Genomic DNA, 23,637 nt, shown 5'->3' on the forward strand with positions numbered 1-23,637 from the left:
GGGTGGTCGTTGATCGATTCTCCAAAATGGCACATTTCATCCCTCTTCCTGGTCTTCCTTCTGCGCCTCAGTTGGCTAAACAATTTTTTGTACACATTTTTCGTCTTCACGGGTTGCCTACACAGATCGTCTCGGATAGAGGCGTCCAATTTGTGTCTAAATTCTGGAGGGCTCTCTGTAAACAACTCAAGATTAAATTAAATTTTTCTTCTGCATACCATCCTCAATCCAATGGACAAGTAGAGAGAATTAACCAGATCTTGGGTGACTATTTACGACATTTTGTTTCCTCCCGCCAGGATGACTGGGCAGATCTTCTACCTTGGGCCGAATTCTCGTATAATTTCAGAATCTCTGAATCTTCCTCCAAATCTCCGTTTTTTGTGGTGTACGGCCGTCACCCTCTTCCCCCCCTCCCTACCCCCTTGCCCTCTGGTCTGCCCGCTGTGGATGAAATTTCTCGTGATCTTTCCACCATATGGAAAGAGACCCAAAATTCTCTCTTACAGGCTTCTTCTCGCATGAAGAGATTCGCAGATAAGAAAAGAAGAGCTCCTCCCATTTTTTCCCCTGGAGACAAGGTATGGCTCTCCGCTAAATATGTCCGTTTCCGTGTCCCGAGCTATAAGTTGGGACCACGCTATCTTGGTCCTTTTAAAGTTTTGTGTCAAATTAATCCTGTCTCTTACAAACTTCTTCTTCCTCCTTCTCTTCGTATCCCTAATGCCTTTCACGTCTCTCTTCTTAAACCTCTCGTCCTCAACCGTTTTTCTCCTAAATCTGTTCCTCCCACTCCTGTTTCCGGCTCCTCGGACATCTTCTCTGTCAAAGAGATTTTGGCCTCTAAAAAGGTCAGGGGAAGAACTTTTTTTTTAGTGGATTGGGAGGGTTGTGGTCCAGAAGAGAGGTCCTGGGAACCTGAGGACAATATCCTGGACAAAAGTCTGATCCTCAGGTTCTCAGGCCCCAAGAAGAGGGGGAGACCCAAGGGGGGGGGTACTGTTACGCCGAGCGCTCCGGGTCCCCGCTCCTCCCCGGAGCGCTCGCTACACTTCCCTCACTGCAGCGCCCCGGTCGGTTCCACGGACCCGGGGCGCTGCGTTACCACCTCCGGCCGGGATGCGATTCGCGATGCGGGTAGCGCCCGCTCGCGATGCGCACCCCGGCTCCCGTACCTTACTCGCTCCCCGTCAGTTCTGTCCCGGCGCGCGCGGCCCCGCTCCCTAGGGCGCGCGCGCGCCGGGTCTTTGCGATTTAAAGGGCCACTGCACCGCTGATTGGTGCAGTGGTTCCAATTAGTGTTTACACCTGTGCACTTCCCTATATCACCTCACTTCCCCTTCACTCCCTCGCCGGATCTTGTTGCCCTAGTGCCAGTGAAAGCGTTCCTTGTGTGTTCCTTGCCTGTGATTCCAGACCTTCTGCCGTTGCCCCTGACTACGATCCTTGCTGCCTGCCCCGACCTTCTGCTACGTCCGACCTTGCTTCTGTCTACTCCCTTGTACCGCGCCTATCTTCAGCAGCCAGAGAGGTTGAGCCGTTGCTAGGGGATACGACCTGGTCACTACCGCCGCAGCAAGACCATCCCGCTTTGCGGCGGGCTCTGGTGAAAACCAGTAGTGACTTAGAACCGATCCTCTAGCACGGTCCACGCCAATCCCTCTCTGGCACAGAGGATCCACTACCTGCCAGCCGGCATCGTGACAGTTTGCTAAGAACTGAGCCTGGGATAATCTGTTCGAGTGGTTGCTATGGGCAATGATCCTGCCGACAAGTGTCTGACGGTACTGCAGCAGTGTCGCCAAAATGTAGAGGCACTCATGGAGGCCAACTTGCAACAGCGGTAGACCAACAGGCTCCAGCAGGAGTTCAACCGGTAACAGCAGGAGGCCAACAAGCACCAGCAGGAGACCAACCAGCTACTGCTACAGCAGGTGATGGCGCCTCAAGCCGCAGCGATGACCCGGACCAACCCTGATGCCAGGAAGACTGTGCGGATGGCGATACCAAAGATGACCGCCGCTGATGACGTTGAGACCTACCTCACGGTCTTTGAAAGAGTGATGGTGAGGGAGAGGTTACCCGGGACCAGTGGGCTGAGGTCATCGCTCCATTCCTGACGTCCGGGTCCCAGCAGGTATATTTTGACTTACCTGATGACCAGGCGGCTAACTACGACACAGTCAAGGTTGAGATATTGGCAAGACTGGGGGTAAATGTGTGGGTCCAGGCCCAGCGAGTAAGGCAGTGGGAGTATAAGCCGGCTGAGCCTGCCCGGCTGCATTACTATGACCTGTTCCAGCGGCTGCAGAAGTGGTTGCAGCCGGAGGTCCTGAGTCCCACTGCCATACTGGACCGACTCCTGCCGATATGTTCTGGAGGGCTCTGCCTTACACCCTCCAGATCTGGATTGGCCAGGCGTCCCCAAGTAACGCATTGGATATGGTAGACCTTGTGGACAGGTATGAGGCCACCATCAAACCCTAGAAAACCCTAGAAGTCCCCGGGAGGTGGTTGCCAAGGGCCCCCCTCCCATTGCTGTGTTGGGGATGTCAGCAGCCGGGACATGTTAGGGCCAACTGTCCCCAGCGGGAAGAACCCATGGACACAAACTATGTACTTCGGCCATCCCTGTATGCCCAGAGACTGTGTGCAGCAGGTAATTTCAGGGCAGGAGACTCGGGTCACCTCGGCCAGGTGGAGCCGGGGGGGGGGGGGGGCGTGTCGTGGAGGCATTGTTGGACTTGGGTAGTATGGTGACCCAGGTGAGGTCCAATCTGGTGCCGCACGTGGACTACACGGGACGACAGGCGGGGGTTTTGTGTATCCACGGGGACTTAAGAGACTACCCCACCGCCCTGGTGACCGTGACAACCCCAAACGGCCGATGGACTCATGAGATGGCCGTGACTACAAAGCTTCCCCGCAAACTGATTATTATGATGGATTTTCCAGTATTTGTGTCTTTGTGGCCTTAGACAAGAGTTCCCCAGACCTGTGAGGCAGGGGTATCCCCAATAGACTGGCCCTACTCAGGGGTGACCCCAGAACCCTGGGATCCTTAGACAGAAGCAACCACGGTTCTGGTGACCACTCCTACAGGTGAAGAGACAGAATCGTCTCCACTGCACGTAATGGTGGGAGATGTGGAGGAGCTGCTGTCAGGTCCAGAGTTGGCAGACCTCAATGTCTCCTGAGAAAAGTTCGGCACAGCACCCATTATCTCGGGCCTGGGAAAATTTCTTTATTGTGGAAGGTGCACCACAACAACCGGGGGCCGAGACTGTGTACCCCCGCTTTGTGATCCACCAGGGGATGCTGTACAGGGTAAATCAGGTGCGGGGTGAGAACGTGGAACAGTTGGTGGTACCTAAAGCATATCGGAGATTGGTGTTAGAGTTAGCCTATCAACATGTTCTAGGGGGGCACCTGGGTCAGCAGAAGACACAGGACCGAATTTTGTAGCGCTTTTACTGGCCCAGTGTGTATAAAGAGGTCGAGAGGTACTGTGAATCTTGCCCAACCTGTCAAATAACTAGCCCCCAGCCACATTACCGTAGTCCACTGGTCCTGCTCCCGATTATCGAGGTTCCGTTTGAGCGGTTTGCTATGGATCTGGTGGACCCATTGCCAAAATCCGCTAGGGGAACCAACACATCCTGGTAGTCCTGGACTACGCAACTCTGTATCCTGAGGCGCTACCTCTTCGACATACCTCGGCCAAACTCATAGCTAAGGAGTTAATGGAGATGTTTTCCCGAGTGGGCTTACCCAAAGAGTTGTTGACTGACCAGGGCACCCAGTTTATGTCAAAAGTAATGAAAGAGCTCAGTAAGTTACTGCAGGTAAAACAGCTGCGGACCTCCGTGTACCACCCGCAGACGACCGTCCTGGTAGAAAGGTTTAACCAAACGTTAAAAAACATGTTGAAGCGGGTGGTGGCTAGAGATGGGAAAAATTGGGACCTTTTATTGCACTTTTTCATGTTGGCAGTGTGAGAAGCGCCCCAGGATTCTACTGGGTTCTCTCCCTTTGAACTGCTATACAGCAGACATCCACGTGGTCTGTTAGACATAGCTAAAGTTGCATGGGAACAACAGCCCACTCTATACAAAAGTGTAGCTGAGTATGTCACTCAGTTGCAGGATCGGATGGAAACAGTGTTGCCCTTGATTAGGGAACATATGGAGGCAGCTCAGCGGGCCCAGAGCAGAGTCTATAATCGGCAGACTCTGGTTCGGAATTTTAACCCTGGAGATCGGGTTCTGTTCTGGTACTAACGATCGACAGTAAATTCTTGGCTAGGTGGCAGGGTCCCTAAGAAGTGATTGAAAAGGTAGGGGAGGTGACGTACAGGGTACACCAGCCCGGGCGATGGAAGCCAGAGCAAGTGTACCATATAAACTTGTTGAAACCTTGGAAAGATAGGGAGACTAGCCTGGATGATAGCCCCCGGCCGGGTTTGTTAGGGTTGGGGTTTCCCATCCCTCAGTCTGATTCCAAGGAAGCAGTTGCCTCAGTGAAAATTGTTGATAACCTTTCCTCTGCACAGACTCAGGAGGCCAGGGAGTTCATCAGTAAGAACACCAATGTGTTCTCATACCGTCTTGGGCGTACTTCTGTCATCCACCATGACATTGTCACTGAACCCCAGGTAAAAATACGGTTGAAACCGTACCGGGTACCTGAGTTGCGGCGACAAGCCATTTCGGAAGAAGTGCAACAGATGTTAGTTAGATGTCATCGAAAAATCGAAAAGTGAGTGGGCTAGTCCGATAGTCTTTATACCCAAACCATACGGTACGTTACGGTTCTGTAACGATTTCCTGAAACTGAATGAGGTTTCCAAGTTCGATGCATATCCCATGCCCCGAGTTGAAGAGCTTATTGAGAAACTAGGACAGGCTCGGTATTTTTCTGTTTTGGACCTCACCAAAGGGTACCCTTGAAGGAGGCTGCCAAAGAGAAAAAAGCCTTTGTTACACCAGAAGGTTTGTTCCAGTACAAGGTGTTACCCTTTGGTTTACATGGAACTCCCGCTACGTTTCAAAGGCTAATGGACATTGTTCTTCGGCCACATCGTCGGGATTCCTCAGCTTTTCTGGACGATATCATCGTCCATAGTACAGACTGGGAAAGTCACCTTCCAAAAGTACAGGCAGTGATAGACTCCCTTAGGAAGGCCGGGTTAACTGCTAACCCCAAAAAATGTGCCATAGGGTTGGAAGAGACCAAATACCTGGAGTATGTCATTGGGTGGAGAGTTGTCAAACCCCAGGTAAACAAAATAGAGGCCATCTGGAATTAGCCCCGACCTGTCACTACCCGACAGGTGAAGTAGTTCCTAGGAATTATGGGTTACTATATGAGGTTCATCCCCCATTTTGCTACGGTGGCTGCGCCCTTAACAGACCTCCTGACAGGTCCATCATGGTGCGCTGGAACGAACAGGCAGAGCAGGCGTTTTCCGCTTTGAAGTGAATTTGTGGTACAGACCGATGCCTAGGTATGTCTCGGTGCTATACTCTCCCTGGAAGTCAACGGGGAAGAGCATCCCGTTGTCTTTCTCAGCCGTAAGCTGACCTCGGCCGACACCAGGTATAGTATAATGGAGAGAGAGTGCCTGGCCATTAACCCCTTAAGGACTGAGCCCTTTTTCACCTTAAGGACTCGGCCATTTTTTGCAAATCTGACCACTGTCACTTTAAACATTAATAACTCTGGAATGCTTTTAGTTATCATTCTGATTCCGAGATTGTTTTTTCATGACATATTCTACTTAAACTTAGTGGTGAAATTTTTTGGTAACTTGCATCCTTTCTTGGTGAAAAATCCCAAAATTTGATGAAAAATTTGAAAATTTAGCATTTTTCTAACTTTGAAGCTCTCTGCTTGTAAGGAAAATGTATATTCCAAATAATTTTTTTAATTCACATACAATATGTCTACTTTATGTTTGCATCATAAAATTGATGAGTTTTTACTTTTGGAAGACACCAGAGGGCTTCAAAGTTCCGCAGCAATTTTCCAATTTTTCACAAAATTTTGAAACTCTCTTTTTTTCAGGGACCAGTTCAGGTTTGAAGTGGATTTGAAGGGTCTTTATATTAGAAATACCCCATAAATGACCCCATTAAAAAAACTGCACCCCCCAAAGTATTCAAAATGACATTCAGTAAGCATTTTAACCCTTTAGGGGTTTCACAGGAATAGCAGCAAAGTGAAGGAGAAAATTCACAATCTTCATTTTTTACACTCTCATGTTCTTGTAGACCCAATTTTTTAATTTTTGCAAGGGGTAAAAAGGAGAAAATTTTTACTTTTATTTGAAACCCAATTTCTCTCGAGTAAGCACATACCTCATAGGTCTATGTCAATTGTTCGGCGGGCGCAGTAGAGGGTTCAGAAGGGAAGGAGCGTCAAATGGTTTTTGGGGGGCATGTCACCTTTAGGAAGCCCCTATTGTGCCAGAACAGCAAAAAAAACCACATGGCATACCATTTTGGAAACTAGACCTCACGGGGAACGTAACAAGGGGTAATGTGAACCTTAATACCCCACAGGTGATTCACGACTTTTGCATATGTAAAAAAAAAATAATAATTTTTACCTAAAATGCTTGGTTTCCCAAAAGTTTTACATTTTTAAAAAGGGTAATAGCAGAAAATACCCCCCAAAATGTGAAGCCCAATTTCTCCCGATTCAGAAAACACCCCATATGGTGGTGAAAAGTGCTCTGCTGGCGCACTACAGGTCTCAGAAGAGAAGGAGTCACATTTGGCTTTTTTGAAGGAAATTTTGCTCTGGGGGCATGCCGCATTTAGGAAGCCCCTATGGTGCCAGGACAGCAAAAAAAAAACACATGGCATACCATTTTGGAAACTAGACCCCTCGGGGAATGTAACAAGGGGTAAAGTGAACCTTAATACCCCACAGGTGTTTCACGACTTTTGCATATGTAAAAAAAAAAATAAAATTTACCTAAAATGCTTGGTTTCCCAAAAAATTTACATTTATACAAAGGGTTAAAGCAGAAAATACCGGCAAAATTTGAAGCCCAATTTCTCCCGATTCAGAAAACACCCCATATGGGGGTGCAAAGTGCTCTGCTGGCGCACTACAGGTCTCAGAAGAGAAGGAGTCACATTTGGCTTTTTGAAAGCAAATTTTGCTCTGGGGTCATGCCGCATTTAGGAAGCCCCTATGGTGCCAGGACAGCAAAAAAAAACAACAACATGGCGTACTATTTTGGAAACTAGAGCCCTCGGGGAATGTAACAAGGGGTTAAGTGAACCTTAATACCCCACAGGCGTTTCACAACTATTGCATATGTATAAAAAAAAATTTTTTTTACCTAAAATGCTTCTTTTCCCCAAAATTTTACATTTTTTAAAAGGGTAAAAGCAGAAAATACCCCCCAAAATTTGTAACACAATTTCTCCCGAGTACGGTGATACCCCATATGTGACCCTAAACTGTTGCCTTGAAATACGACAGGGCTCCAAAGTGAGAGCGCCATGCGCATTTGAGGCCTAAATTAGGGATTGCATAGGGGTGGACATAGGGGAATTCTATGCCAGTGATTCCCAAACAGGGTGCCTCCAGCTGTTGTAAAACTCCCAGCATGCCTGGACAGTCAGTGGCTGTCTGGCAATACTGGGAGTAGTTGTTTTGCAACAGCTGGAGGCTCCGTTTTGGAAACCGTGGTGTACCAGACGTTTTTCATTTTTATTGGGGAGGGGAGGGGGGCTGTGTAGGGGTATGTGTATATGTAGTGTTTTTTACTTTTTATTTTATTTTTTGAAAGTGTAGTGTAGTGTTTTTAGGGTAAAGTCGCACGGGCGGGGGTTCACAGTAGTTTCTCGCTGGAAGTTTGAGCTGTTGCAGAAAATTTGCAGCAGCTCAAACTTGCAGCCCGATACTTACTGTAAGCCTCCGCCCATGTGAGTGTACCCTGTACATTCACATGGGGGGGGGGGGGACATCCAGCTGTTGCAAAACTACAACTCCCAGCATGCGCTGACAGACTGTACAAGCTGAGAGTTTTAGTTTTGCAACAGCTGTAGGCACACTGGTTATGTATCACTGAGTTTTTGACCTTACTCAGTGTTTCAAAACCAGTGTGCCTCCAGCTGTTGCAAAACTACAACTCCCAGCATGTACGGTGCATGGTGTAAGGTGACTGCTGGGAGTTGTAGTTTGCAACAGCTGGAGGCACACCGGTCGTGAAACACTGAGTTAGGTAAAAAAAAAAAACTGAGTTTCACAACCAGTGTGCCTTCAGCTGTTGCAAAACTACAACTCTCAGCAGTCACCGACAGCAAATGGGCATGCTGGGAGTTGTAGTTATGCAACCAGCAGATGCACCACTACAACTCCCAGCATGCACTTTAGCTGTTTGTGCAAGCTGGGAGTTGTAGTTATACAACAGCTGAAGGTACACTTTTCCATAGAAAAAATGTGCCTCCAGCTGTTGCAAAACCATAAGTCCCAGCATGCCCATAAGGGAATGCTGGGAGTTGTGGTGGTCTGCCTCCTGCTGTTGCATAACTACAGCTCCCAGCATGCCCTTTTTGCATGCTGGGAGCTGTTGCTAAGCAACAGCAGGAGGCTGTAACTCACCTCATGCTGCTGCTCCGTCGGTTCCAGGCGGTTCCTGTCGCTTCAGAATTTCCTGTTCACGGTTGAATACAGGGCTGGTCGGTGGCTAGGCAATGCCGATGCCCTGTCACAAGTCCACTGTTGCACAAGTGTTCACCCCCTTGAGCTTGAACAAAGGGGGGGGGGGGGTATGTAATAAGGTGAAAGTTAGGGTGGTTGATGGGCGTTATGTGTCACCAAGGATCCTGGCCTTGGTGAGGTAAGAGCCGTTAATTTTCCAGTGTCTGTGCTGCGGTGCAGACTTATACTGAGGCCGTAGTATGGCTGGAAGGCCAACCCAAGACAGCTCTTACTGGGAATGACCAAGTGTAGGGTGGGGATCATTCCCCATAATCCAGGCCGGCATTTGTTGGCCTTAAAGATAGGCTGCCTCACCAGCTGAGGGTGATTTGCTAGTTGCAGCACACAGTGTCAGAGAAAGCTGTGTGTGCAGTTCTTCCCTGTGGTTGCTCCAAGAGTGGAAGCTGCTGGACAGCCTAGCTGGAGGCCTGGAAAAGACTTGCTTGACACCGCATGGCATGAACACCTAAGGATTACAGGTGGACTTTTGTTACGTTTTCCTTTGTTAAAAGTTTAAAGACTGTTTTCCGTGTGTGAATAAAACACCGAACTTTGATTTGCAAAATGCTGTGTCCTTATACTGCAACCGCACCTATTTGCAAGAGCGAGTCACCACAGGGGGAGAGAATGTGATGGGGGAATGTGACGGGGGAGGGGGAGAGTGTGGCTAGGGAGGGGGGAATGTGATATGGGGGGAGAATGTGGGGAATGTGAAGGGGGGGATGAGATATATGTGTCAAATGTGTTTTTGGCATTGATTTTGCTCGTTCGTGATTGTGTACCACTTTTTTTTAAATTAAATTAATGCCAAGTTTATATGCAACAGTTGCATAAACTCAGTGAAGACTACTAGACGTATTCCTGCCATAGATCCCTAATGTATGTATATACGAAAAGTGATATAGCACTTTAAAAAATAGCTGTAAAGAATAGGTACAGTTTTCTACAAGGATTAGAATGAATTAATTGCACTTGTTGCTTCTGATAGTAATCATAGGAGAGGATACAGATGGAAAAGAACATTATCATCAAGCAGTGCGGCGAAAAATACAATAGTCAAATGCATATCTGCATTGTTTTTCTTCTAAATTGACTTCAATATCTGTTCCAGATTAGATATGCACAGGAAATCAACAGGCAGTCACTTTCTCTTGCAAAGCTTGTGCTTCTGTTTGCTTCTTTTTGGAAACTCATTTCACTGTCATTTATTGTTATGGAATCGGTAGACTTCTTCAATTTCCATATTAATAGAAGATAAAAGATATCCCAGACCACAGCACAGCTTTCATCTGCTTTGAATATTGTTGATGGGAAAGCCAATCAAAGTGGAAACAAAAAAGAAAGACAGAAGGCTGCTGTACAGTATAAGAGTAAATGATCTAATATACTTTGAAGACCGATTTCCTCCAAATAGTGTCTTGAAATGCAGTGTCTGCTTCAGAAATACAGCATCTATTGTAATTGAGGTCACGCATCAGAGACTCTTTGGAAAACACTGCAGAACACCGCTGCTCCAATGCCTTAGACAGCATTATTAATGATACTTGCATGGTGTTTACACTGGGATTATTCCCTTTTGATTATATTGATATGTTTGTAAAATTCCCCTAAATAGTAAACAAGAATACGAATGATATATGCCTTATGTTAGATGATGCGTTTCATGCCACCACATTTCAAACATTAAGTCTGTCTTGTAGATCGTTCTGCATTCTCAATTTCCACATGTTGCCATATGTAATGTGATATGAAAAATAAATAAATCAGCTAATATTATTAAACTACTCATATCTGTCTTGGAGACAAGCACAAGGCATTATGTTGCTGTCATCCTTTTTTTTTTTTTCCTCTCATTTGACATGGAAGGCTTTAGATCAAATTTTGTAGAATTTTATTTAGTTGGAAAATGCATTTTATTGTTTCCATTTTGTTTGTTAAATAAGCCCAAATGTTCTATTTTATTCTGTCATATAGGTTGCAATCTCTATAGGTCTATATAGATGTATAAGCCTGGATTTCCACAGTTTTTGCAAAGCAAGGTTTCGTAGAGTCCATTGATTCTGTGGAGTTCCTTTAGAGAAAATAACACAAGTAACATAAATCTGAAAATATATGCGGGGTTCGAAATGCCTTGCTTGAAATGCTTGTTACATACATTTACAAATAGCTTTTAAAGGATATCATCCTGTAAAGATGACACTAAACATATAATCTCATTACCATTTACAGTGTAGTTTTATGCAGGCTGCTATTCACTGCCATCAGTCATTTTAGGTGAGGTGAGACTTAAGCTCTGGTTTCTACAGCTTTAGTATATACTAGCTCAGGCTGCACATATGCCAGGGCACTCAAGTCAGAAGTGGTGTGTGTTTAGAGACCGCTTGTTGTGACTCTTTTGCCAATTTGCACCACCTCCTCATGGTGTTAGTGGGTCCCAGTGGTAGTTTTCTTTTTTGTTTTAGTTCTTTTTGCACCATTTTTTTTTGTTACAGTGAGAATCTAAAAAAATATAGCAACTTCACCAGATAGGGATACCTTCCTAAAGGGGTACTCCAGGATACAACTTTCTTGTTCAACTCGCCCCTCCTCAATTCACTCCGGTATCCTTCCTCTAGCCTCTGCTGCAATCTTCTTACTGTTTATTGTGATCAGCTAATCGCTGGCCTCTGCAATGTCCCACCTCAGCCGGTAATAGGCTGAGCGGTAATGTGACATATTGAGTCCTGGCACCAGGAAGAATAGCGGGGCCTAGCCTCAATACGGTACAGTGCCAAGGTGAGACGGAAATTAGCTGTGGATGGAAATTAACTAAGCTGCAATGTGACGAGTTGACCACAAGAAACAGAGAGAAGATTGTTGCTGAGGCCGAGAATGGGGTAGCAGAGGCATAAGGGGAGCAGCAGGAGGGAAGTCCAGTTTGTTTTTTTAATGCTGGCAATTTGGGGAATAAACATATCCTGGAGAACCCCTTTAGCTTCTTTATAATGGGCATAAAGAGGTTACCCAGAGTCTTTTTCTTTTTTTCCAAAAGTATTTCCATTCTTTATTATGTAAGTAAACAAAGCTTTACTCTCCTGCACTCCAGCGATGTCCTCCAGTGTCCTGCTTTGGTCCCCTACAGCAATCCTCTTTCTGAGCTGCAGCATAGCTGTTGAGCGCAGTAAGCTCCTGGGTCCAATGTATTACACAGCCGCTCAGCAAATAGCTGGCCAAGTCAGGACATTGCTGTGGCCAGCGATTTGCTGAGCGTCGGTGTCTCACACTGGGCCAAGTTGCTTCCTGGGCCTGACTCTACAGGCTACTGCTCAAGAAAACTATCACTGCAGGGCCTGGAGCACAACATCGGAGGCATCATGGGAGAGCAGAAGGTGAGTGAACAGAACAGGCATATTTTTGAAAACCCCCCACAGCTGCTGGATAACCCCTTTAATGATGAAGTGATTTTTTTTTCAATTTCATTAGTGACAAGGCCTCTAAAGGGGTTAAATGGCTGGGCTCAGTATTACCCTTAATCCTAGCAATTGCAGCAAAATGTCAGCTGTTATGTACATATGACACCAGCACAGGAGCTGAGCACCCGCTATTACAGCACATTGCATATACCCATATTGTTGGATGTACTTCTTCTCATAGTCTTATATATATATGATAGCTATAGATTAATTATGATTTCTATGAATCGCACTTATTACCAAAGCAATTTAAACAAGGTGGAAATAAGTCACCTTTTACACAACTGAATTGGTAGTTATAAAAGGTTTAACAATTTTACATTCAGATAAAGTGGTCATATGGATTGTAGCAATGCAGCATATGTTTTTTGTGTTTGTCAGAAACACAATTTTGACCTTGTTCTATAGCAGCTTTCCATTGTTCTTCTGTATAAGTGAAAATTACCTTGTGGGTTCTACTCTTTGCTACGCTTTTGTTTAGCTATTACTTGCGCCTTCATTATGTACCACTCTCGTGTTTAAGAGAACATTTGGAAGCTGAAGGTTATATACCCAGCATTAGGTAAGCCAGCCTTTCTCCGCAGCAGAGCCATCAGGAGCTGTAACAGTCATTCCTTTGTATAGATTTATTGTAGGCTGTGCATTAATAAATACGCTTTTAGACTTTTATGTTTGCCACTTATACCACATAGCTGAATGTTAAGTCCTTACCATCAATCAAGCTTCTTTTGTAAATGATACATCTGTCCCTTCTTTCATGATTATATAATGTAATAGGATGTTGCTATAAAAGACAGCTACAATATCCAGCTATAGCCTAGTTGATTCAAGTCATGACTGTGCAATAGTTTTCTTATATAGGTTTATTTTCCCTCTTTACTTAACATACTATAAATTTTTTTTAAGTGGTTATCTATTAAGGACACACTTTTTAAAGGGGTATTCTAGTGTTTAAAAATATGCTGCTTTGAATGGGGAATAATAGAAAAAATGCCAACTTAACCTCACTGGTCCCTCACAGTTTCTGTTCCCCTCTGTCCGGGCCTCTGCTTCCGAGACACGCTGGCAGGTCCTGCACTGAGCACCCTTCCTGAAAGTAGATTGGTGTCTAGAAGGAAAAAACGACAGAAGGTTTGCTTTCGGAAAGCTTACAACACAATATATAGGTATAGGTCAGCTTGTGCTTACCTTAAGTTGTTGTGTGTCAGACTCAACAACTGTAACAGCATGATGTTGCGGTGCAGATCCCAGTCACCGGGCTGGTATCTCTCTAGGTCGGTCTGTGATAGTCCTAGGACATACAAGAAAAAAAATCTGGGTTCTGTCAGCCCTACTGCATTAAATACAGGTACTCCGATCAAGATATATAAAAGATCTGGAAATGTATTAGCCTTATTAGATGCGTCTTTTTCAATGAATAGTGACCAAACTATTCAGAGATATTTGTCTTGAAATGTGTCTGATAAGACTAATAAATTTCCAGATCTTTTATAGATCTTGATCTGAGTACCTATATTTGATGCTGTAGTGCCCACAAATCCTGGATGGGGGATCAAACTGAGGTCAATAGGAACTAGGTAACTATATGCATTTTTATATATATATATATATATATATATATATATATATATATATATATATATATATATTTTCCTCTGCCCTAGCACTATGTTTTTTTTTTTTTTTTTTTAACTGCCATTCCCCTTTTACTAGAAGCTGGCTTAAAGATCTGCCAGAGTAGGAACCACTGTTAGGGTATGTTCACACATACTTAATCTACTGCAGATTTTATATTGTGAATTTCACATTTTGGATTTTATGCTGTGGATGCAAACATTATAAATAGCTGAAATCTGCAGCATTAGATCCGCAGTGGATTAAGCATGTGTAAATATACCCATAGACCGCAGCTTTCAATTCTAGCCGTTAGAGGGCAGTCCACCCACCATAGGACTCCACTCAATAAAGTCCATATGCCCTATGGTGTTCATATGGACAAGTGCAAACATTGCAGGTGTCACCACATAGCCAAACCATTAATGCAACTGTTACTGTCTTGTCAAATCCCTTTCTCTGCATTTCTGCTGGTTCTTGCCCATTTCCTGGAGAATTCATGTTTGAAAATCTCTGTGAATATGCAACAATCTGATTTTCCGGCAGTGGGTGGGGTATGCACTGTCCATATTGACCAACCTTGCTGTCAATAGTTTCACACAAAAGCAGTATAGGCAGCATCACAGGTTGTACATTTAGGATCTAGAGCATCTTTAGGAATACTATATTAGACTTTCTCTTGTCCTTGCAAATTGATCTCAATAAGTAGAGGCTGTAAAGATGTCAAAGTTTATAGAGGGTGTCTTAGAGTTTAGTGTCTGCTTATGGAATATTGTATTTATGTCACTTGTAACATTGTGACGCTCTTACCATTTGTCCATGTACAAACACCATGAAGGTCATCCTTTATTACATTCCCATCAATGACTTGAAGAGGGATTATCATACATGCCAGGCTGCCCAGCTGTAGAGCTCATGCTTAGTCCGTATAGATGATGAGATTCTGTTTGTCTTTCTCATAATTAAAGAAGGTAAACAAGTAGAGCCGAGAAATGGCATTTCATGTTATTGGATGGCGATAAAGGTCCCATGTGAAGCCTTGGACTGTAGTTAAATAATCTGAATTTCAATGTTTGTGTTAGTGATCCGAATCTAGTTGTTGCGTATACAGTAGAAATATCTTTGATTCGGAAATATTTAAGACAAATGGAAGTTTATATCTAAAAAATAGATTCTTCTTCAGCAACATATGCAGATCACACGTAATGTTCTAAGTACCTGTCACTCTCTGTCCATTTGCAAGTAAAGTGACATTGTCAGGAATACCATTTAATGTGATGAAAAAACACAAATATGCTGCACTGTAATACAAATATTATACTGATAGGTGATTGTGCATGAAGCACAATGAAGGCTTGTTGAAAGGAATGGCATTTAGAGTAAATATAATCACACTTTCTATCAAAGATCATCTCCTTTTAAGGTTCTTTTTTCTTCTTTTCTGTAGGATCATGGAATAGACAGCTCCATTTTCCAAAATCCCGCAAAGCTTCATCTGACGATTGGGACCTTGGTTTTGCTTAATGAGACTGAAGTGACACAGGCTTCTCAACTTCTGCACAGCTGCAAAGAGGACTTTCTGGAGTATGTAAAAACATTATATAAATGCTCACTGTTGTATCAAACAACTTCCCTCCATTCAATAAGCCTGTGTGATCTGTGACCTATTTTTATATACCTTTATTTACTAAAGTCGACTCCTTATCCTAGAAAAAGCCCCAAATTATTGGTGTCCCTGCAAAATGCTGTCCCTTTAGCAACAGAGAAATCAAGAATACAGCAAATGAGGGTGGTGCAGGAAAGAGCCTTGGACTGGGTGAACTCAAGCTGATGAAGTTTGCTTAAAAGGAAAAATTAAGGCTTCCCTTTTATCTCTGACCACCCATAAAGTTCTTGGCAGCTGTCACTTGTGTAGCTTGTCATCATCATCTGCAGCAGCAGTAATTCATTGCTTACACCATGTCTGCTTTTGTTATGTAACACTAGTTTTGTTGTGGCGTATCTGCTGTTTTAATAAAAATGGGAAAAAATTACTCACTGGGAAGCCTTATCCCACAATGCAGCCAACCTCATGCATTCCACCTTCTAATCCCCATGTCTAACCCCCATGACTAAAACTGCCCATGTCCCCATGACTTAAGGAACATATTAGTCTAGGCTTATAACATGTTTAGACCATGTTTACATCAAGAAGAGGAGTAAAGCTAAATTTCATTTTTGTTTCCGATTTTTGTTCGTTAAGTTACATTAAGGTTTTCGCTGTAAGGCACTGTTCATAGCCCTTATTTCACACAGAATTTTTCAATGGAAATAAGAATTGGAAATCAAAGTCCTATTGATTAATGGGCTTTTGTATACGAATTCTGACGAAAGATTATCATGTTTCCACTGTGGAAATTCTGCAGCATGAACAGTGCGGCAGCCTCCCATTGAATTCAGTATTGTGAATGGGGCTGAATTGTAGCAATTTTTTTTTAAAGTGTAAAAAAATCTTTTCACTAAACAATAACTGATATTTTCTGCTTTTATTCTTTACTTTTAAGCAAAATTGCTGCTGCGAAACCCATGAAAGTGGAAGTATCCGGAATAGAATATATGAATGATGATCCTGCAATGGTAGATGTCCTGTATGCCAAAGTCCAGATGAAGGATGGATCAGAAAGGTTAGTTGTGCTGTAGCTATTTGTGCACATTTTAGTTTACTCAACCCTCACACTATTATCTATGCAATGTAAAGAAAGAGTTACTCATTACGTTAATTCCACTTAGCAGAGTTTGTTCCAAGGATATCTATCTATCTCTTGGAATAGTTCATGTTTTTGCTGTAAAACTTAAATGGGTGCTGTCACGTGGAAAAACTTTTTATATAGCATAAACCATAACAGTATATGTATAATTGTACTTTACATTGGTTAAAACGTGTATATTTTTGAGTGAAATAATTTTGCCTAGTCTTTCACCATATATTATTGTCAATATAAGGAAATCCCTCTTGTCTTTTAAAAAGCATACTGGGATAATTTTTTTGTTTTGTTTTTAGCTTTATATAGTGCTGTAAAGGCTATTCTTATAGAATAATGTAGAGGTTCTTGTGTATGCCATGTAATTACCAATTTTTGCTGACTTGGCATACATAAGATAGGCATTGTTTTGGTTAGTAAATCTACAACGAGGTGAATCTGCAATGCAGCCTACATTTTCCATGAGTCTTCTTGCCGAGGGTCAGGTGTTTGACCACTCAAGCTGGTCATCTAATTCAGCTTCTAGTGCTGGAGGTTACCCAGTTGATCTCATTAGACTCATTCGTGGGTTTGGGTCAATTCACTATTTTTACTGCGATTTTTCAAATTTGTGATATAAATAACAAGTTTTTACTGTGGTTTGCACAATCCTCATACAATATTACTATTTTGCCACAATGTTGGGAAATTTACAGCAAAAACAGACAAACTGCAGTGGGAAATGCAATGTGTTTAGCACTCCCTCAGGAGAGCTGTATAACTACTATACATCTTGATCACACAGAAATAGCAGATTGAGCTTGGATGGGTGGGGAGGGATCTGGGAGCTATCAGAAGCTGGGATCAGGAAGTCAGCTGACCCAGGACTGACATCATGTGACTTACATTAAGCACAGTAACTTTTTTTAGTCTGACTGGTGATCGCATGACCAAGTTAAAATAATGAAACATAAAGATGCAGCTGTATTAGACTAAAATAAATAATGCTGTATGACTAGGGATGATGAGTGTGCATGATATGGGTAAAAATGCAACAACCTAGAGTTCTCTGTAATATTTGTTACAAATTACATATTATCTCCTTAGTTCACTGCTCTATCCTCCTATGGGTTGGGTGAGGGGAATATGGCGCAGGTCCGCGTCACAACGGGCAGGTGCCCACTGCTATCAGCAACTGACATTAGCCGGTAATGACGGACATCTGAGAAAAATGGGTTGTGTTTAGGGATGTCCCGATACCGATACTAGTATCGGTGCTGATACCAGGTATCTGCATGGTATCGGGGACTCGTCTAATGTCCCCGATACCAAATCCCATACCTCTTGGAGTGCTTCGCTCCGCTGCCCCGTTCTCCGGTTCGCATCATGACCGCTGCCCCCTTTCTGCCATCCGCATTATGGCATCTTATGGAGGAGCATATGACATACACGTCACTCCACTGCGCTCAGCGTAATGCTATGGGGGAAGCAGAGTGACGTGTATGTCACATGCTCCTCCATAAAACGCCATTATGCGGATGACAGAGGGGGGCAGCGGCAGTGATGAGAACGGGGCTGCGGAGCGGCGACACTGGACAGTGAGTGTCTACAGGGGGGTCCTTCTGGCTACAAAGGGGGGCACTGCTGTCTACAAGTGGGGCACTGCTGTCTACAAAGGGGGACACTGCTGTCTACAAAGAGGGGCACTGCTGTCTACAAAGGGGGCACTGCTGTCTACAAAGGGGGCACTGCTGTCTACAAAGGGGGACACTGCTGTCTACAAAGGGGGCACTGCTGTCTACAAAGGGGGCACTGCTGTCTACAAAGGGGGGCACTGCTGTCTACAAAGGGGGACACTGCTGTCTACAAAGGGGGACACTGCTGTCTACAAAGGGGGACGCTGCTGTCTACAAAGGGGGACACTGCTGTCTACAAAGGGGGCACTGCTGTCTACAAAGGGGGCACTGCTGTCTACAAAGGGGGCACTGCTGTCTACAAAGGGGGCACTGCTGTCTACAAAGGGGGCCCTGCTGTCTACAGGGGGGGGCCCTGCTGTCTACAGGGGGGGGTCCTGCTGGCTACAAAGGGGGGCTGCTGTCTACAGGTGGGCGTCCTGTTGGCTACAAGGGGGGTCCTGTTGTCTGTCTGCAAATACTACCTACTATTAAAGGCAATCTTTCAGTAGAGTCACCTGCACTAACTTGAATTTATAGATAGATAGGTCAGGTGACCCGGTTTCTATAGCTGTTCACCATGTGAACACCAACGCAATTGCTCCGGAGACATCGGTTTCGCTGCCAATGCACATTCCTCCAGGGGGCCTCCAGCTGTTGCAAAATAATCTCTCTCCCATCCAGCGCTCGCTCCACCCATTAAAGCAGTACAGACTTCCTCTGATCACCTGACTAGTGATGTCACGTCTCCAAGCACTGCAACCTGGGAAATCTCGAGACCTGAGTAATTTTGTATGCTGTTAAAAATAAATATTGGTCGATAATCACAGAAGAATTGTGAGAAAACCATCACACACAGGTAGAGACACTATATTATGAACTACACTAACTTTACAGCCCCTGTAGCAGAGACAAATAAAAAAAAAATTCTGAAATATCCCTTTAAACTGATCTGTAAATTACTTCTATTAAAAGTTCTAAAAAAAAAGAATTTCCTCTGAAGTATGCAGCAGCTGTTAAAGGAGTACTCCGATGCAAATCTTTTCTGGGGCAAAAGAAGTATCAAGCAAAGTTATATAACATTCTAATATACCTGTGCTTTCCATATGGCCCCTTTCCCGGTCTTCTAATGCATTTTTCCGCTGCCCGGAAGCTGGGTCCTTTACCTGCATTTGATGACGCTCGACCGCTTATTCCGAGCGCTTCATCGGCAACTTAGCCCGGTGACTTATACCTCCCATGAGTCATTGTGGGCTCTGCCGGCCTCCCAGCCCGGAGTCGGCTACTCCCCCCTCACTAATATATTCATATATGCGCTGAGCTGAGCTGCCATAGGCTCAGCTCAGCAAACGCGGAGGGGGCGTGATTTATTATAATTTCTGGAGGGGGCCGAGCAGGGGAGATACAGGCCGGATGTGACGAGTGGGCATGCTGGGAGATGTAGTTTTTACAGCGCGGGCCGGGCACATAATGCGAAAATGGCTGGGCCCTTCTACATGATTGAGGGCTCCATCAAAAGGTATTTTAATGGGCTACATTATGGCATTAATTTTTTTTGGGGGAGGCTGCATCAGAGTTTTCCTTTAAGTATTGGAATGATTAACATTTTTAAACAGAAGTAATGTACAACTTTTTGGCACACCTCTGTTACCAGGTTTATGCTGGTGGCAACATAAATCTGATTACAGATTTTCCCTTTAAATTGGTTTTGCCCTCTTGTAATGTTATCCACAGGATAGGGGAGAACTATCTGATTGCCGGGGGTCAGACCACTGGGGCCCACCACGATCTCAAGAATGGAGACCTGAGCCACATTATGGCTTTTCCATAATATGCACAGTCTAGCACAACATGTGGTCCAGTTTACTTACCGATTTTCATTTTTGATTCAATTAAAGTTATCCTAGCTTTCAGACTTTCTGAAACAACACAATTTTTAAGTACAGCTTGTAACAATTAAATATTTATTTATTCACTGAACATCAGATTATTTAATTTAAGACACCCTCAGTTTGGAGCAGAGGAACGGTTGTAGTGCCTAACTGAATATCTAAAAATTGATACCCAGTGATTCTTATAGAGTGCCAATAGATTCCACAGTACAGAGATTTGTATTTTTTATATCAGCCTCTATCTCTCATAGGAACTTTGGTGAGTGGGGGCAAATTGCAGTCCTCAGATGAACCCTGTGCTGATGCAGGAAGAACATAAAATAAACTGCATCAGAAGTTGTTTTTGGTTGAAGTTAAACATTGGACCCAAAACTTCTAGTAACAATATTGAATAGCCACTGAGAGAGAGTACTGGCAAAAATGTTAGATATCGGTATACTATAAGGGTACTCCACTGCCCCAGCGTTCTCAACATTTTGTTCCGAACGTTGGCTGCGGGGTCGTGATGTCACGCCATGCCCCCTCAATACAAGTCTATGGGAGGAGGCGTGGCGGCTGGCATTGAGGTGGCATGGCGTGACGTCCCGAGGGGCGTGGCCTTGACGTTAAGACCCCCGTGACCCTGGCTGCAGGGATCTTCGCTTGTCTATGCTCTATCCAAAGTTGTACTTGGGTTGTACAACATTACCCAGTAAGCGCACATTGCACTTAGCATTTAGCAGTTATCTAAGGATAATACACCACAGAGCGCTTTCTGTGTTTCTATTGTAGCTGTTTTATAAGCTATGACAACTTATGCTAAATATTGTAATGCTATTCAAGGAATGGGGAAAAAACTAAACCAACACTTCTTTCTGTTTAACTCCATGCATTCCACAGGCAGCTTGTTAATTTTATACAAAGATTTCAAATTTTTTTCAGAACAAATGTTAATTTAAAAATTGTTTGAATGAAAAACTCCAATTTAAAGGACATCTGCAGTAAAAGACAACTTATCCCCTATCCACAGGATAGGGGATAAGTGTCTGATCGCGGGGGTCTGACTGCTGGGGCCTCCCGCGATCTTCTGCAAGGGGCCGGGCTCTCCCATGCAGGAGGCGTGCCGGCCACAGCGTGACATTGCTGTCAACACGCCTCCTCCATGTATCTATATGGGAGAGGCGGGGAGGCAGCGTTAGTGCCTCCCCGCCTCTCCCATAGAACTGTATGGGGAGGGGTGTACCGTCTACCCTAGAGAGGTCGACGCTACACCTTTTAGCCGCTCACATAGAGATCAGACACTTATCTCTTATCCTCTGGATAAGGGATAAGTTGTATTTTGCTGCAGATGTCATTTAAAGGCAGTATATTGCTAACAGTGCATTGCCCCTTTAAACATGAGGGACCAGCAGTTGATGGTCAGATGTGTTTTAATTATGTACAGTTTCGACAGTTTTTTGTGACAATTGCAGGAAACTTCTATTCTTGCAAGGGTGCCATGACTTGACAACTAACACTTCGGCTGAGCACGATTTCTTGGAGTTCTATAGGATTTGTTCCTTAACAATTCTCATTTGGCATCTACAGTATTGACTAGTCTTTACTAGTTACATTCAATAATTTAATTCTACAATTTGCTGCTTGGCTGCACAGCCTTTTGTCTCAGAGATGTTAGTCTTATAGTAACTTACACGTGATTCTAAATCATTGTCAACTTGTCATTGTGCACCTAGCATAGACTGATAGGTACCGTCTTCTGTTCCTAATTATAGAATGTTGGGAAAATTGCTGTTTCTTGACAGTAAATGTAAGATGCGAAAGAAAATGACCAGTGTAGCAAATAACATGTGTTAAAGTTTTATTTATTAGTAAATATTCTCTACCTGGATCCTATTTGATACTTTTTTTTTGTTTCCATATAGTTTCTAGTTTGAACCTTGTGTTGGCTGCGGGTAAACAAAATTAACAGAGTTAGGGTGCGTTCCCACAGGGCGTATACGCAGCATATTTGACGCTGCGCAAAATTTATGGCAGCAGCGGGAAATACGCTGCGTATCCCTTGCTCACTATACACACAGGGCTTTCCGGCGGCAGCCCTATGTGTGTAGTGAGTTTTGGAGGCGGAGCCGCGCGTCACAGACACGCCGGCATATGGCTCCGCCTCCAAAACTCACTACACACATAGGGCTGCCGCCGGAAAGCCCTGTGTGTATAGTGAGCAAGGGATACGCAGCGTATTTCCCGCTGCTGCCATAAATTTTGCGCAGCGTCAAATACGCTGCGTATACGCCCTGTGGGAACGCACCCTTAAAAGAATTTTACTCTGATTTTGTGGGGATTTACAAGGGACTGAAGATTTTACAGAACACTGTATTATTTAAAGGGGTTGTTTTTTGGGATTATTTCATTTTTAAAAGGTGCAGAAAAAAATATTCCTCACCTTCCTGATCCTCCACTGCTACTTTTCTGACAAACGCAGAGGTGTGGAAATTTTATAAAAAAACTACTTGTCCACGGAACTAAAATGGAGCAAAATCTACTTGTCCCTCATGACGATCCACTTGTCCGGGCCAATTTTCGCTTTTACGCTCTGATTTTTTCCTCCTCGCCCTATAATAGCCATAACTACCTACTATAATGACACCTTTTAATTTTTCAATAACATTCTCCGAACCCAAAAAAAAAATAATATATATATATATATATATATATATATATCTGACTTTTTATTCGCTTTTAACTTTTTTTTTCTGGGATATTATAAAAATTGCAAATCTGTTTTTTTTTTTTTTTTTTTTTTTTTTTTTTTTTTACATTTACCGTACGGGATACATAATAATGTTATATTTTAATAGGTTGTACAATTACGCACAAAGCGATATCAAATATGTTTATTTTTATTATGTTTACATGTTTTTATATAGGAAAAGGGGGTGATTTGAACTTTTAACATGGAAGGGGTTAATGCAGCGGTCTTCAAACTGTGGCCCTCCAGATGTTGCAAAACTACAACTCCCAGCATGCCCGGACAGCCAACAGCTGTCCTGGCATGCTGGGAATTGTAGTTTTGTAACATCTGGAGGGCCACAGTTTGAAGACCACTGGGTTAATGTGTGTCTTTCAAACTTTTATTAGTAAAAATTTTTTTTTTTTAACACTTTATTACACTTATATGAGAAATCATTAGATTCCTCAGACAGATGAATAGAGTTCTATTGAACTATATTAATCTGTGTGCTCTGTGATCCATTGATAGAGCCTAGTCCAGCCAGGATCTATCAATGACAGAGCCGGGACAGGAGGAAGCAGAGGTAAGCCCTCCGGCTACCTCTATAGTGGATCTCCCCCCGCGATCGCGCTGCGAGGGGGGGGGATCCACCCCACTAGCCCACCAGGGAGCATTCACATGTCCCTTTAGACGCCGCTGTCAGCTTTGACAGCGGCGATCTAAAGGGTTAATAGCCAGCTGCGGTGATCGGCGCATGCTGGCTATTAGCGGTGCCCCCGGCTACTGAGAACAGCCGGGGGCTGCAGAGTATGGAGCGGGCACGAGTCCGGAGCCTGCTCCATACTCCCCTGTGAGCGC

General features: G+C 44.1%; 1 protein-coding gene across 6 annotated transcripts in view; it reads left to right on the forward strand.

Moving 5' to 3' along the window:
* Nucleotides 1-23,637, forward strand: part of ASCC1 (activating signal cointegrator 1 complex subunit 1) — a 329,262-nt gene that overhangs the window by 87,636 nt on the left and 217,989 nt on the right. For all 6 annotated transcript variants that reach the window (XM_056530463.1, XM_056530468.1, XM_056530467.1 and 3 more), the window contains exons 6-7: nucleotides 15,235-15,371; nucleotides 16,331-16,450. In XM_056530463.1, coding sequence (XP_056386438.1) covers nucleotides 15,235-15,371; nucleotides 16,331-16,450 — 257 coding nt within the window. The remainder of the gene's footprint in view (nucleotides 1-15,234; nucleotides 15,372-16,330; nucleotides 16,451-23,637) is intronic.

Source organism: Hyla sarda, chromosome 7, assembly GCF_029499605.1.
Source record: "Hyla sarda isolate aHylSar1 chromosome 7, aHylSar1.hap1, whole genome shotgun sequence".
Lineage (NCBI taxonomy): Eukaryota > Metazoa > Chordata > Amphibia > Anura > Hylidae > Hyla > Hyla sarda.